Here is a 15,139-nt window from a genome sequence, read left to right as displayed (position 1 = left end):
TCTGGGCCCCTCACTACAAGAAGGATGTTGAGGCTCTGGAGCGTGTCCAGAGAAGAGCAACGAAGCTGGTGAGGGGGCTGGAGAACAAGTCTTGCGAGAAGCGGCTGAGAGAGCTGGGGTTGTTTAGCCTGGAGAAGAGGAGGCTGAGGGGAGACCGTACTACTCTCTACAACCCCTTGAAAGGAGGTTGTAGAGAGGAGGGAGCTGGCCTCTTCTCCCAAGTGACAGGGGACAGGACAAGGGGGAATGGCTGCCCAGGGAGGGGATTGAGTCACCTTCCCTGGAGGTGTTTAAGGGACGGGTGGACGAGGCGCTGAGGGGTGTGGTTTAGGGAGTGTTAGGAATGGTTGAACTCGATGATCCAGTGGGTCCCTTCCAACCTAGTGATTCTATGGTTCTATGATTTTGGAGGTACCCAAAACACACTCTGCTTGTGTTCCTCCCTCCTTCCGAATAACTGATAGGAATTCCCTCAAACAAGATGCCCTCCAAATATCCATGGATTTGTTTTGAAGTTATCTAGCTTCTAGTAAATGCTTATTTTAAGTTTTGAGGATAAGGGGGTCATTAGCCGAGGTCTGATCACCTTCTTGACCTATTCATAGTGCATCTTATTATGCTGCAGTAGCATTTTCCTCTTACTTCGTAAGAGGAGATAGGGCACTAGAAACAGTCCTTGTCTGCTGGGAGTTAAGCTTCTCACCTGTGTAACTCAGGTCGAGTGTGATGAGAGGCTTGCAGGGGCGCTGAGGACGGTCTGTCCAGATTGTATCGATCAGGTTTTCTTTGACAGGCACAAGGTCGTGGCCAGCACTTCTCAAGGCTTTGGACATCCTCTTCCACTGGTCTGCCAAAGCGAAAAGAGGCACGAGCGATGGTTTTACAGAACACACACTGATTCAACAAATTTGAGTCTTCTCCTTTCCTTTCAGCCTCTCCTTCGTACCATTCCTTACAACGCAAAAGCTATTGCAGTAACGATTCCACAAACACAGACACAACAGCCAGCAGCTGGTAGAGGATCTCGCAGCTCTGGAACCTCATGCTTGAGCTGAGGATTGCTCCAGCTGGGAGACATAAGTCACTGGATAAGACCCCAGAGGCTGCTAAAAGGGTGTCCTCTATCCCACTGCAGAACCACACTACATCTAAGCTAGATGAGATATGAGATGGGCTTCCACACAGCCACAAGACTGATCCTTAGTCCATCTGAATCAACTAAATGTCTCCCCTTGCCTAGGTAAACTTTGGATTGGGGCTTCATGTTCTGAAGCACAAGCAGATGAATAATCATTCATCTGACACAAATGGTACCTCTCCAGGAATGTGCTTCCTACAGCGAGAGCTGCAGAGATGCCAAGATCATCAAGCAGAAGTAGCAGTGTGAGTTTCGCCTAGGTGTTTTAGCTCACATGCCAGTCAAGGCACTCAGCAACTTTGCAGAGAAGAGCTCGTGACAAGCCACAGCATAAACAAAAGGAGGTGGATCAGGACTCTGCTTTTCAGTAAGGTTACTGCAAGCCCAGAGCGTATTCTCATCCCTTGTCTTTTGGAGTCAATGCACTGCTGTTGAGCCTTGTGATACATGCCTAAAACTAAAATCCAACCTGTTTTGCACAACAGTTGAACCCACCACCCCATCTGGGCCGAAACACTGTTAGCTACACACCATTACAACAACAGTTTAGCCAGAGAAGAGAGGAAGCAAAATGTAGTAGCCCAATCCAGAGTTATAAAATAAAGTAAAACCAACCAGCTGGAATAATGAAAGGGTCCACTCCCACCTTCGAGCCTTCTGGGAGGACACTCACTAGCCAATCCTCCTGAGTTGGGGTATCTTTCAGACCTTCACAGATTCAAAAGAAAAAAAAAGAGGTTCAAAGAAGCAGTCACACTGAAACGTTCCCATACTACCCAAAATGTATAAGCTAAGGCATCAGATACAGCTACTAATGAATGTCTAGACCCATGGGCAAGAAGTCACAGAACTCTAAACCAGAAGTAGCAGTGAATCCAAGATGTCACTAAGCCACTGTGTGATGGGGTATCCAGACAGACCAAGCTGGAACACGTGTGAAGTGACCAGACAGCCCATGACCTTTCTCTGTCTATCAGCAGAGCAGTACCCCAGCCTCTTGCGTACCCAGTTTCATAAGCGTCCAGTTGTTATCCATTTGATGTGCAGCTTGCAGAAAGTAGCGCCCATCTGTCCACATTGCTGCATGCTGTTCAGTTACTATGGCAGTACCTAGGAAGGAAGGCAGAAAGATGGGTGATTTAGAGGTGGGCAGCCACCATGCAGAGACTCAGACAGCAGGGGGAATGTTTGAAATGCACCTCAATACCTCAAAAGGCAGCTCTGCTCACTGTTCAAAAGTCAGTCTAGTTTCAGTGGAGATATTCACTGTTTCCCCTGTACCTTCCAAATCCATCCAGAGATAGCACGAACAAGGATACTGCTTGATTAATTGCCTCAGATGAACTCAACTTAAACATATCTCAGCCAGCCAAGGAAACTGGGTAAACGAGGCTTTCCAAACCTCCAGTAACAGAGACTGTAGTCTCCACTTGGCAGTTGTCACAGTAACACATGCTGTACATCCCCAGATTCCATCCCATCTTCTTACAGGGAGGAAGCCTGGGCTCTGGCCATCCACAAAAACATTGTTACTAGGCTAGCGGATGTGGGTATCACTCCCACCTGTCATCTGTACCCCTTTCCCAAATGTTACAGCTCTGTCAGAGATGGCTGAACAGGAAATACATAAAATTCTGCTAGTTTCAGTGTCTGTCCCATTCCGCTGACTCCAGATGAAGGGATGCAAGCAGGCAGTGAAATCTCAGCAAGGTACTCAAGCTCCCTTGCCCTTGGCAATTAAAAAAAAATGACACAAACAGAAACTGAATCCAAGTCTTTAGAGTGCCTGCATCTTGACCATGTACTGTCACCAGAAAGTGAAGCTCAGATTAGCAGAGTAGAGTTTCCAAATATGAATTCATTGTCTTCTACCTAACGCTCCCATCAGAAACCCCATTTTAAGCTGCTTCAGCCTGTAAAGATGAAGCAAGAAACTCAAAGTGAGCTGCTGTGTGAAACCTCACTGATTCACTGAGTGCTAGGCTGGGAACACAGACCTTCCAACTACATAACAAGGGCCAAAAATAGAGAGGAAGGTTATGAAGAGGCCATGCAGAAGGCGTGAAATGAACAGAGGATTGATGTTATCCATTAACAGCAGCCCACAGACTTGGATTTATTGCCTTCCACACAAGGTCCCAGAGTAGTTCATAGGAACTGATGAATGGACCCTCCAAACACATAGGTAGTAGTATTTATTAATCTAGTTTACAATTGGAGGCAGGGGAAGACCTCAACAGATTAAAATGACTTTCCAACAATCACAGAGATTAGGGTACAGCTAGGGTAAAAACTAAGTCTCTTGAAATGCAGACCTATCAAACAGCCAAGAAAACATCCTATCTCAGCAAGACAAGCAAACTTTTCCACAGCGTTCAGTTTCTAAATGCAGCATTTCTGGCCCTGGTTCTGTTTAAACAGAAAGCCTAGCTAAAGCCTACCCACTATTCACCCAGCCCAAATGAGCAATGTGAAAATCTGTTCATACTGGCTGCACATCAGAAGAAATGCCCATAGGTTACAAGTACCACCGTAAACAGTTAACAGGATTTTACTTTACAAGAAGTTCATTCAGGGGTCAAACATTTTCTGAAAACTTGTTATTGCACTGATATTATATAATTCCAGCGGGTAGCCAAGATATAATTCTGCAGATGCTGAAATGGGAAGAAAACAGTCCAAACATGCCAGCTAGATTTCCTTTTCCATCCGACCTCTATGTCAAGAATGAGACTATTTCTTTAAAGAGGAATTATGTACACTAGCAAGAACTTAAGTTCTGGAAAAGTACCTGCAGAGCCATCAAATCCAGAAATGAACGCCCGTCTGCAATCACAGGGTGCAATGTACTCACTCTAGAAAACAAAAGAGGCAGCAATTATTTATAGCAGCAGGAGGGTAAAAAGATCAGCTGATGACAAATACTTTGATAAGCTTTTTCTCCTAAAGGACACCACAGAGAGAAAGAAATGAGTTAAAAAATCCAGGCTCTACTCCACTGGAACATTTAATCGTCTGTGATTATACTGTATTTATATCCAACTGGGTTGGGTTTTTTTTAAGCTCCAGCACTTTTCTCCCACAAAGGTCTGTAAACACTGAAGTGCTTCAGAGTTTGCAGATGTTTATTTCACACTCAGCCTCCCCTTTGGGCAACAAACAAATGCTGCCTTTGAAGCTGCAATGTAAAAGGAAAAGAAAACAGAAGCACCCCTTGATCTTGAAGACCAGAGTAATCAGTGCATAAAATTTGTAAAACTCACTATCTCCAGTGAAGTCCCCTCACCACATTTATAAGAATTCCTTTAAGACTTCCCTTTCCACAACAAAATTGAAAGAAAATCATCAAGGTGGTAAAACTGTGAAAACTGTAACCCTTAGGACCTTTCATAATGCTGATGCTCTCACTTCTTCTTGCCTACTCAAAACCTGCCTACACCAGAAGCCGAGTAAGAGGGAATCAAAATCAAATCCTAAACCCAAACCCACCACAACCTGTGCTTGTGGACACATCTCTTGGCAGCATTACAGAGCAGCCTGAAAATGGACAGATACCTGACATCCACAGCAGCTGCCAAAATTAAAAGAACAATGGTACCTTGAAACACCCCATACACCATTTTTATGGGATCCCATTCTGGTAAATTCACAGGTCAGAACTGCTGAGTAGGCCTGTTAATTAACTAGCACAGCTCAGCAAATCAGTTTAATCCCAGCTGACAGCACTGATGTTTGAGCTCAAACCCCCTGGATTTGTACCTTACAAATGGTCTGAAACCAAAGACACTTCCTCTGCCCATAAAGCTTCTCTGGCCCAAGCTGCGCAGTGGCCAAAGAAAAACTTTGGGGACTGAGCTGAGAAATCGTAGCCCAATTCTCAGGTGGTTTCAGTTCCACTGTGATAGATACTGCATTTCCCTGTCTCTGGCCAGGGCTATTTTTAAAATCATCTGATCATTAGAAAATACTTCCTTCAAAACTGTTACTCTGTTCTAAAGAAGGAAGAAGGTTCAAAGCACAGAAGTGAGCAAGAAGCACAAATCACAGCACCTGGAACCAATTCTTTATTTCTGCTCCCAATCACCCCCCAGTCAACACCCCTCCAGAACAGCTGTCTTTCCGCTCCTGGGAGAAGCCCTAGGCAACAGATACTAACCCTTCACCACTAACGTTTTGAAACTGAGCCCACGGGATAGCAAAACCCATGGCGCAAAAGAGGATCGGGCTGAATAGCTTTCACACCTGACTGACAGGGAAGATCCCTGGCATATGCTCCCAAGAAATCACCTATTTTATCCACCGCAAATGAAAGTTGGCAGAAATGGGGTGGGTATCAAGACCATGGGTGCCCTCATCTCTGAGTCATTCCAGTTCCCTGTGCCTCTTCCTGTCCAGCCCCACAGACTCCACAGGACTGGGACATACACTCAGCAGCTCTGAGGAGAAGAGGGGTCAAGACACCCACCTCAGGAAGAGATGACTGCCCTCAGCACATCTCTAACTGACAGGGTGGATCCACCTCAGCCCACCACAGCTCCACCATTACCACCAACTCCTTTTAAAATAATGATGGAGGCATCAGCAGACAGAAAGGACAAAGTCATTCTGGGAACAGCAACACGCATCCGTTTCCCTGACTGCCTATCTCACAGCAGCAGGACAGAACATGAAGGCCAGCCCTGAAGAGGATTCCCCATTTCAACTTTCCTAATGACTACTCTGCCTGTTGAACACTATGACTTCCCATCTCCTACATTTGTCAGCTCAAAGCTGGAACACCATCTCCCAGGGTCTGATGCCTAAAGGGGACGCTGGAAATTTCCCAGTGTAGATCATATCACTAAGTACATCTCAACTTAGACCAATGGCTTCTCTTCCCTTTCTCTTGGCCAATGCAGCAGAGACTATAGGCTACCCTGACGAGCAGATAAGCAATCTCACATTCATAGGAAGGCTTACCACTGAGCTGTCTGCATTAACAGCACAGAACAGTGAAATGGATTAAAAAAATATATTAAAAAAAAAATCTAAACAGAAGAAAAAGTTTATCAGTTTTAGATCAGCTAAAAGCTGACCTAAAGTATCAAAGACCTTGACTGCATGGGAAATACCTCATGCTGTCCCATTCACAGACAAATCCAGGGGATGTTTTAAGAGTTTACAATGAGGCAGGTGGGCTTTAAAAGTGACTATGAGGGATCTGGAGGGGAAGATGGTTCTTTCATGTGTCAGTCTGAATTCTTGCACATCCACCTGTTCTGTTCCATGCAGCAACCCCCACTGTGGAAAGATAAGTGCATGTTTGGCACAAGCTAAAATTACAAGGGGAGCACCTGCATATGCCACACAAAGTACAAGCCACAGTACAGTCAGAAGAAGGTATTTTCCTGGGGCTTGTCTTGCAGCTCTGATGGCCTTGAACCTGGTCCTCCTCAGGCCTTTCACGTCTGCTTTCAACCATACTTGTCAGTCATTGATATGGAGACAAAACTAGGGTCTGCATCACAGAAACCCTCAGCTAGGGCAGGAAGAACCCAAAACAAATCAGTGGTGCTTATCACCAGTCTGCATGGTTGGGCCATTAACATGTTAATGCTTATTCTACGCTAATGTCAACCAAGATCAGCAACAAAAAGTGCAGCGCTCTGCCCTTAGAGCTAAGACACTGATGCCATTAAAAAAACAAACACTGCTGTGTACTTGGAAGGAGGTCGGTATTCACTGCCAAAAACCTAACTGCATTGGTAAGATCTGGAACAGGTCACTGCAACCTATGCACAAGCTGCTTCTTTCTTTATAACACCACTGATTCCTCAGCTCAGAATAACTGTGTGTCAAAAGAGCCAGCCCAAAGACAGCATCCCCGCCAACTCAAATATGGGACCCAGAGGTGGACAGGTGCTTCCTTGATGTGGAAGATCGGCCAGATCTGACCAAATTTGTTTTCACTAAGTTAAGGCCTGGGAGTGCAAGCCAGGCCCAGTTAAGCTGTGACTGGCTGCAAACTCAAGCTCTAATCCAAACATTTTCCTCACCATTAAGAAGAAAGCTCCTCCAATCTCTGAATATTCCTATATGGGCAAACATCAAATTCAACGTAAACTGCATGACTCAACATAAAAACAGATCCTGCATTTACCACTGCAACACTCCAAAAGCTCAGACAGGCATTTTTTACCAAACCACGAAGGACTTGAATGCCTCATTCCCGAAAACATGGTATTTCACCCCTTCATGATCCTTTGACACCTCCAGCCACAGGATCCACACAACACTCATGAAAGTAAGCAGAGTTCTTTGTATGGACTTCAGTGCACTGTTGGCTGGGACTGCCCTTCTTTCTCACCAACCTTTGGACCACCCAGGCCCCCTAGGAAACAGTTTGTTTCTTCTGTCTTCTTATAACCAGCATTAAAAGTTTCAAAAAACAAAGCAGCCAACATTTAGGGCTGGCTGCAAGAGTCACAAATCCAAGGCATTAACAGCCTTGGTTAAGACAGAGCCAGAATCAGTTGTGTTTGAGAAGCTCTGCAAGTCTTTCAACTCCTTTACACAACTAAGCATGGAAAGCAATGGATACAGCTGGTGGCAAGCCTCCTGGCAGTACTGTAACCTAGGCAAGAAAATGAGTATGAAAAGTATCATAGAACTCAGAGCTCAAACATTCCCAGTGTTACAAAGAGGAATTCCTCAGCAAGTTGCAGCACTGGGAGTGTATCAGCATCAGTCAAACCCAGCAATTCCTTTGCAACCCAGAAAAGAATAAAGTTTCCCTCAATCTAAACCCTATGTCAACATCACAGGAAGGAAAGCCCTCTTTATCGACAAGTTCTCTGATGCGGATCCCAGGACAGCCTCAGGAACAGCAGCGAGAGGCAAGGACAGCAGTAAGTAGATTTGGGCTGTGGGGAGGAAACGGCTCAAGCCACCAAAAGCATGGGTATCACTAAACCACAGCCTTTTGAGTCATGGCGGGAACTGCCTAAGAGCAAAATGTGACTGCAGGGCTGTATAGTTCTTATTTGCGTACAGGAAACAAACCCTTGCTTGGAATGTCGGGAGGCTGCAAATCTCAGCTAATCACAATTTACCTGGAATCAGTAAGCCTGTTCTTGGATCAACAGGTGTCCAATGCCTAAAACTGCACCAGTTCCCAAACCTCACAGACAACCCCCTGCACTAGCTAGTCAGCAGGCGCCAGCATCAGCAGCTTTTAGTAATCGTTTCTGTTCAGATAGGTTTGCTCTGCAGAGAAACCTGACCAACTCACCCAGCAGGAAATAGCAACATGGAGTTCTCCGCTTAACTGCACTCTGTCAAGGAAAAGAAAGCAAGAGAAAAACCCAGAAGACCTGAGGGTCACATTCTTCAACTCACATGACAGCATTTAACATCTAGTGAAATGAAACCAGAGTTATATATGGATGGAGGCAGCTTGAGGCAGGAATGCAGCAGACAACAGCAGCTGCAGAAATTGCCTTCCCTCTACCTGCCCAAGTTTGGATCTCCCTAAGAGGAAACACAATGCTGCACATACGGTCCCAGGGCACAGGCAAGTCTGGACCCAGCTCAGCCCTGTGCCAAGTCAAGGGCAAAGGTTCCTATTCAGTTGCATTTTGCTCCTGTGCACCCTGGGGTAAAAGGGAACTTTGGGTGTGAGCCAGGAAAGCTTCAGGTCTTTTGTTTCCCGAAAATGGCTGAGGAGGAAAAAACCCTTGGCAGTTCTTGGGTCTCTTAACAGAGTGAACAGAAGAGTGAAACTAGTATATGAGCAGGCAGAGGAGGTGAACGGCAGTTCAGCAATTCAAAAGTCATGTCACAGACTACAAAAATCTTCACAGTGGAAGAAGCACACAACAGTTACTGCCACGGGTTACCACCCTGGGCCCAGACTTTCACACTTTTTTAAGTGCACAGAACAAGCTGATGCAGAGCAGCATTAGAAGGGAAGTGTCACTGTCACCTGTTCTATCCCTGCCTTTCCAATGGCCTCACTGTGTGGGATCTGAAGGGCTTCAGCATAAGGGAGAAATTCCAGCAAGAACTGGATCTAGCAAAGGGAAAGCTCTGCACTAATCCTTCACCCCATCTCTTAAGTGTATGTGTTGATTAGGATGTGCTAATGGGGAACCTAATACCCAGATAATGCCTTTTACTCCCCCAATAAATCCGTTCTTCCCCACAGCCAGGATGGGGACAGCAAGTGCTCTGGCAAGCTCCCTGTTTTGCAGCATGAGCTTCACAGAGGAAATCTCATGAGAAACTGCTGGTGCAATAGACATGCTGATTTGTTACAAGAACATAAAAACCTCAGTCTCCTGGACAGACTCCAGTAACTTTTTCCAATATGATGTTTCTCAGGTTACCTAGGCTTTTATGCTAGAACCATTAAAATGAGTGAATGAAGGATGATGTTGTTAATCCCCTGGCTTTTCTTTTTTGCAGGGAAGGAAAGTGCAATAATTCTAATAATCCATCCATCCATACCTGATGGGCATCTCCAGATGGCACTATGTAGGCTTGGACAGGCTCCTGGACATACTTGGGACTCTTCATCACCTGCCGCAGTTGCTTCAGCAGCTCTGTTGTAATTTTCGGACTCATCTTCCCACCTGCAAATAAAACAAAGCATAAAACTTCAGAACTTCTCCAGCTGTCCCAGGCCACTCATGCACAGTTTGGAAGCCATGATCCCTGGAAACTGCCCTGTGGGACAACTGTGCCAACATCACCTCTCTCAGCCCACAACTTCTTCTGTATTGTCACTTCATTCATGTTCCTTGAGAAGGAGGGATCAGGTTGAGGTCAGAAAGTATCTTTGCCACTGCAGTGAACATAAGCCTCTCAATTTGCTACCCAAAAATCATCAATAGCCAGGGCTAAATGTGAGCACCACATACAGTGATGCATCAGGCCATGCGGCTGTGCTGACGTGAGCGAAGGCTGCAGTGAAAGGCACCAGCTGACTGCAGAGGATGTTCAAGTCGTGGGGGACGCCTGGCCCAGAAGCCTACAAAAATCAAGTAACCTGAACCTCTTCAGAGGTTCTCTCCTTCCTCTCTTCGCTCACATCTCCAAAGGGTGCCGACAGTGGAATAATGCCCTTCCCAGTTCTCTATCTATTCCTTTCACGTTTTTGAGAACACACTGGGATCTTACAGCTTTAATTGTGTCACTTTCCCGTGCAAGGTAGGTAGGCTCTGTGCTGCTTGAATGCCATGCTATGCAGTAATTTATTCTGACCGGTTCATTTCACAGCTCATTTCATAGCCACGTCCATAAACAAATAATAGATGGCAGAAGCAAATAGCATGCAAGTCTCAAACATTTTTTGCTTATGCTGGCACTTATTCTATTTACACCTCAGCTACTAGGAGCCCTAAGAAACACTACGGTCTTATGCCAAAACACAATAAGGCACAGCCCCTGCTCTGCAATGTTTGCCATCTAAACCAGAAGACAGAAAAACTGCCTCCATTACACAAACGTTGCAAGACCACGGTCACACAGCAACACCATGACCAAGTCAAGAACTGAAACAAGATCTGATGCATTCAGGTGCAAAAATCTCAAACTAAGACCACCATTCACATGTCTCCTCACAGGAAGTTTAGAGCTCAGCAGACTTGTGTGTGACCAACCGTCTGCCCACAGGTACACCGTGTTTTAGAACTCAGACCACAACAAGTAAATCAAGCTCAAAAGGCACCATACATTTGGTATCCTGATTCCAGTGCCTTCACTGGGATTAGACTACACCTCAGATTTACTCCCAGGACAAATTTAATAGTTTTATATAATGCTTGCAAGCTACACTGAACTTTATTATACCGTGATTGTTTCTGCCTGCCCTCTGTAAACACTCTATAACATTGCTGCTGATTTATGTTCAGACAGAAGAAAAAAACAATGGAGAGAGAGCAACAACATAGTGACTAGCCAGCAGAAAAGAATCTCTTTCTACAAACTCATAAGGACACAGTTTTCTTTCTCGACCTGTGCTTTGTCTCCAGGAGCGTGAAAATCTCATTTAAGTAAGCAAGGAATGACAAGGCTTTGCCTTTTAATAATGCTCCTTGCTGACAAGCCATGGTTTTCTCACCAAGAAAGAGATTCTCTCAAGGACAAAAAGAAAAAAAAAAAACAAACCATTTCGAAAGTACTCTCACTGCTGAAAGATTCGCTTCCAATATTAAAGATACGTCTAAGCTAGATTACCAACAAAACCCATATTAAGGAGTGCACCTATTTCAGATAACCCCTACAGTATAAGAAATCACTCTAAAATAATCCTCCACAAACTTCCCAATAAAATTGTCTTCAATTTCGAGAGAAAGAGAAGCTATTTTCTCCCAGATCTTTCATAGTCATTTACTCTAGTCCCCCTATAATTTTTAACAAGTGACCTTTCCTTTCTTGGCCATGATTATAAGCCTCTACAAAGTTAAAGCAGTTTCTCTATCATTATTTAATCACTCCAGTGACTAAAACAAACCACAGATGAAATAAAGGTAGAGCATTTAGCAGTGCAAGAAAAGCCCCATTCCCTGCCCTAACTGCTTCATTACCTGCCTTTGTAGTTCCTCACGTCTGGATGCCTCTTGCCTCTGCTCACACAAAATACAATTCAGCTCTTTGCTTGGCCTTCATAAGCTCCACTGTGCCTGAGAAATCAAAGGGCAAAACTGAAGTGGCTAACAAACTTTGCCCCCCATAAAACACTCTCACCCCCCAGCAAAGAGCTGAAAATGCATTAACTGTACGTTCCACTGGTGAGATTACAGACACACTGAGGGTGAACTATGGGGTAGCAGGGAACCTCAAGGGCCAGGCATTTGCTAGTCAAGACTTACGATTAAGTCTTGCGAGAGTGTGCTGTTTTATGCCAACTTGTTTTCACAATCATTCTGTTGGAGGCTACTCCTCATTTTACAGATGAGGAAACTAAGACAAGCAGAATTAACATGCAAATATCACTGCAGCATGATGGCAGTCAGAGCGGGATCCCAAAACCTGTCACTGTCTAGACATACATATTCTCCCATATCATGGCAGCTGCGTTGGAACTAGATGATCTTTAAGGTCCCTTCCAACCCAAACCATTCTATGATTCTATCTACACCTCACTCAAATCACAGGAGACAGTTCTCCAAGAGCCCAGGCCAGATCCTGCCTGGACAGCATCTCTATCAGGCACACAGGGCAAAAAGCGACGGCAAAAATCCTGCTGGAGGAAGCACACACCTCCTCCTACCTCCCACATGCACACAGAGCAATGGGCTGCTGCAACCCCAGGCGCCAGCAATGACGAGGGTTAGGGCCAAGAGGCCTGTGGTGTCAGGGCATACGTCAGTGACACAGCAGGGAAGGGAGGGGAGGCCAAGAGGTCAGGCTACATCTGGGTCTGCCTGTGGCTGCTGTGTTAGACCACCGAGCGTTTATGTCCTGTTTGCTTCGGATACACTCGTCCTTCTGATAATTTCCTCATAATTTTCTCTTTTATGAATAAATGTGTTCAAGTTAATTATGACTTGTTTGCTTGGGATACACTCATCCTTCTGATAATTTCCTCATTGTTTTCTCTTTTATGAATAAATTTGTTCAAATTGATTATCATAGGATCATAGAATAGTTTGGGTTGGAAGGGACCTTAAAGATCACCTAGTGTCAACACTCCTGCCATGAGCAGGGATATGTCCCACTGGATCAGGCTGCCCAAGGCCCCATCCAACCTGGCCTTGAACACTCCAGGGATGGGGCATCCACCACTTCCCTGGGCAACTTATTCTAGTACATCACCACTCTCATGGTGAAAAGTCTTCCTTATGTCTAGTCTAAATCTGCCCCTCTCCAGCTGCCTCTAGTCCTATCACTACAAGCCTTTGTGAACAGTCCTGCCCCAGCTTTCTTGTGGTCCCTTTCAGGTACTGGAAGGTCACTATAAAATCTCCTCTGAGCCTTCCCCAGGCTGAACAACCCCAATTCTCTCAGCCTGTCCTCGTACGGGAGGTGCTCCAGCCCTCTGATCATCTTTGTAGCCCTCCTCTGGACCCATTCCAACAGCTCCATATCCTTCTTATGTTGAGGATTCCAGAACTGGACACAATACTCCAGATGAGGTCTCACAAGAGAGGAATAGAGGGGCAGAATCCCCTCCCTCGCTCTGCTGGCCACGCTTCTTTTGATGCGGCCCAGAACACGGTGGCCTTACGGGCTGCAAAGAGCACATTGTTGGCTCATGTCGAGCTTCTCATCGACCAGCACCCCTAAGCCCTTCTCTGCAGTGCTGCTCTCAATTATGTCCTGTTTGCTTTGAATATACTCGTCCTTCTGATAATTTCCTCGTTGTTTTCTCTTTATAAATAAACTCGATTGAAATGAGCCCCTAAGTTTGCATTGCCAGGAACCAGTGACGGGGCCTCAACCCCGGCCCGGGCCGGCCAGGCAGCCTGAGCCCTCGCTGCCCCGCGCCGAGGCACAAACCCCGCCGCTCGTCCCCACCCTGAACGCACCGAGACCCCCAGCCCGGCCCGCCCCGCCCCAAGCCAAACCCGCCCCGGGCAGGGCCGAACGGGCCGCCTGGGCCTGGACACGCGGCAGGGCCCGGACGCCCCGAGAGGCTCCGGCTGGTGGGGGAGGCCGGGCCGGGCCCAGCCCGAGGCCCCCGCGCCCCGCGGCCCCCGCCCGCCGCGCCTCACCTGCCGCCCGCCCGCCGCGTCAGAGACCACGTGGGGACCGCGCCGTGACGTCACGGGCGGCGCGCGGCGGGTCGGGGGGGGCGGAGTGGGAGCGGGAACCGGGATGGGAATCGGGACGGGGGCGGGACGGGGACGGAGATGAGGATGGGGACTGGGATGGGGATGAGATGAGGACAGGGATGGGAATGGGATGGGGATGGGGCCGGGGACGGGGATGGGGCCGGGGACGAGGACTGGGACGGGACTGGAACCGGGAATGGAACGAGTACAAGGGCCGAGAGCGGGAACGGGACCAGGACTGGAGTGGACGAGGACGAGAGAGGGGAATGAGGGCGGGGAGTGGAACGGGGGCAGGACCAGGACAGGAACGAGGACGAGGGACAGGGAGCAGAACCGGGGCAGGAAATGGGACCGGGACAAGGAAGAGGGCTGGGAACGGGAGCAGGAGTGGGACACGACAAGGACGTGCAGCGGGAGCAGGACGAGGGGCAGGGAGCGTGGCAGCTCGCCGTGCTGCCGCCGGCATCCCACGGGGGGAGCCCGGGCAGGGGCCTGCGGGCAGGGCAGAACCCGCCGTGACAGCCGCGCAGGGCGAGCTGCGAATGCTTCCCAGGGGGAAAAACGGGAGCCGAGTAAATCGCCTGTACCGAAAGCCTCGTCCGTGCTCACCTCTGTGCCATGTTGCTCTCCAACATCCAAAACCGCTGTCGCAGAGGGATGAACGTGAGCCAGCAATGTGCCCGGGTGCCCAAGGCGGCCAGCAGCATCCTGGCTTGTATCAGGAATAGTGTGGCCAGCGGGACCATGGCCCTCTATTCAGCGCTTGTGAGGACACACCTTGAATCCTGTGTTTAGATTTGGGACCCTCACTGCAAGAAAGACTTTGGGCGGCTGGAGCGTGTCCAGAGAAGGGCAACAAAGCTGCTGAAGGGTGTGGAGAACAAGTGTTCCAAGGAGTGGCTGAGGGAACTGGGGTTGTTTAGCCTGGAGAAGAGGAGGCTGAGGGGAGACGTTATTCCTCTCTACAACTGCCTGAAAGGAGGTTGTAGCGAGGCAGGTGCTGGTCTGTTCTCCCCAGTTACAAGTGATAGGATGAGAGGAAATGGGCCTCAAGTTGCACCAGGGGAGATTTAGATTGGATATTAGGAAAAATTTCTTTGCTGAAAGAGGGGTAAAGCACTGGAGCAGACTGCCCAGGGGAGTGGTGAACTCACTGTCTCTGGAGGTGGTCAAAAAAATGTGTAGATTTTGCGCCTCGGGACATGGCTTAGTAGGCACAGCGGTATTGGGCTGATGGTTGGAC

At 47.6% G+C, this 15,139-nt stretch overlaps 1 protein-coding gene across 4 annotated transcripts in view; it reads right to left on the bottom strand.

Moving 5' to 3' along the window:
* The window catches only part of XPNPEP1 (X-prolyl aminopeptidase 1), a 33,007-nt gene extending 19,121 nt beyond the window's left edge, over window positions 1-13,886 (bottom strand). Inside the window, exons 1-7 of one of the 4 annotated variants that reach the window (XM_054071503.1) lie at window positions 13,837-13,886; window positions 11,707-11,802; window positions 9,626-9,750; window positions 3,930-3,993; window positions 2,144-2,248; window positions 1,754-1,846; window positions 704-847 (exon numbers count right to left, since the gene is read on the bottom strand). In XM_054071503.1, the coding sequence (XP_053927478.1) occupies window positions 704-847; window positions 1,754-1,846; window positions 2,144-2,248; window positions 3,930-3,993; window positions 9,626-9,742 (523 nt within the window). In that variant the 5' untranslated portion in view covers window positions 9,743-9,750; window positions 11,707-11,802; window positions 13,837-13,886. Of the gene's footprint in view, window positions 1-703; window positions 848-1,753; window positions 1,847-2,143; window positions 2,249-3,929; window positions 3,994-9,625; window positions 9,751-11,706; window positions 13,552-13,836 lie in introns of those variants that run through there. The other 3 variants (XM_054071504.1, XM_054071505.1, XM_054071502.1) reach the window with 3 other exon arrangements.
* Window positions 13,887-15,139: the final 1,253 nt, after the last annotated feature.

This window comes from Cuculus canorus, chromosome 7 (genome assembly GCF_017976375.1).
Source record: "Cuculus canorus isolate bCucCan1 chromosome 7, bCucCan1.pri, whole genome shotgun sequence".
Taxonomy (NCBI): Eukaryota; Metazoa; Chordata; class Aves; order Cuculiformes; family Cuculidae; genus Cuculus; species Cuculus canorus.
The sequence above is the reverse complement of the archived record's forward strand: the minus strand, read 5'-3'. Positions and strand labels throughout refer to the sequence as shown.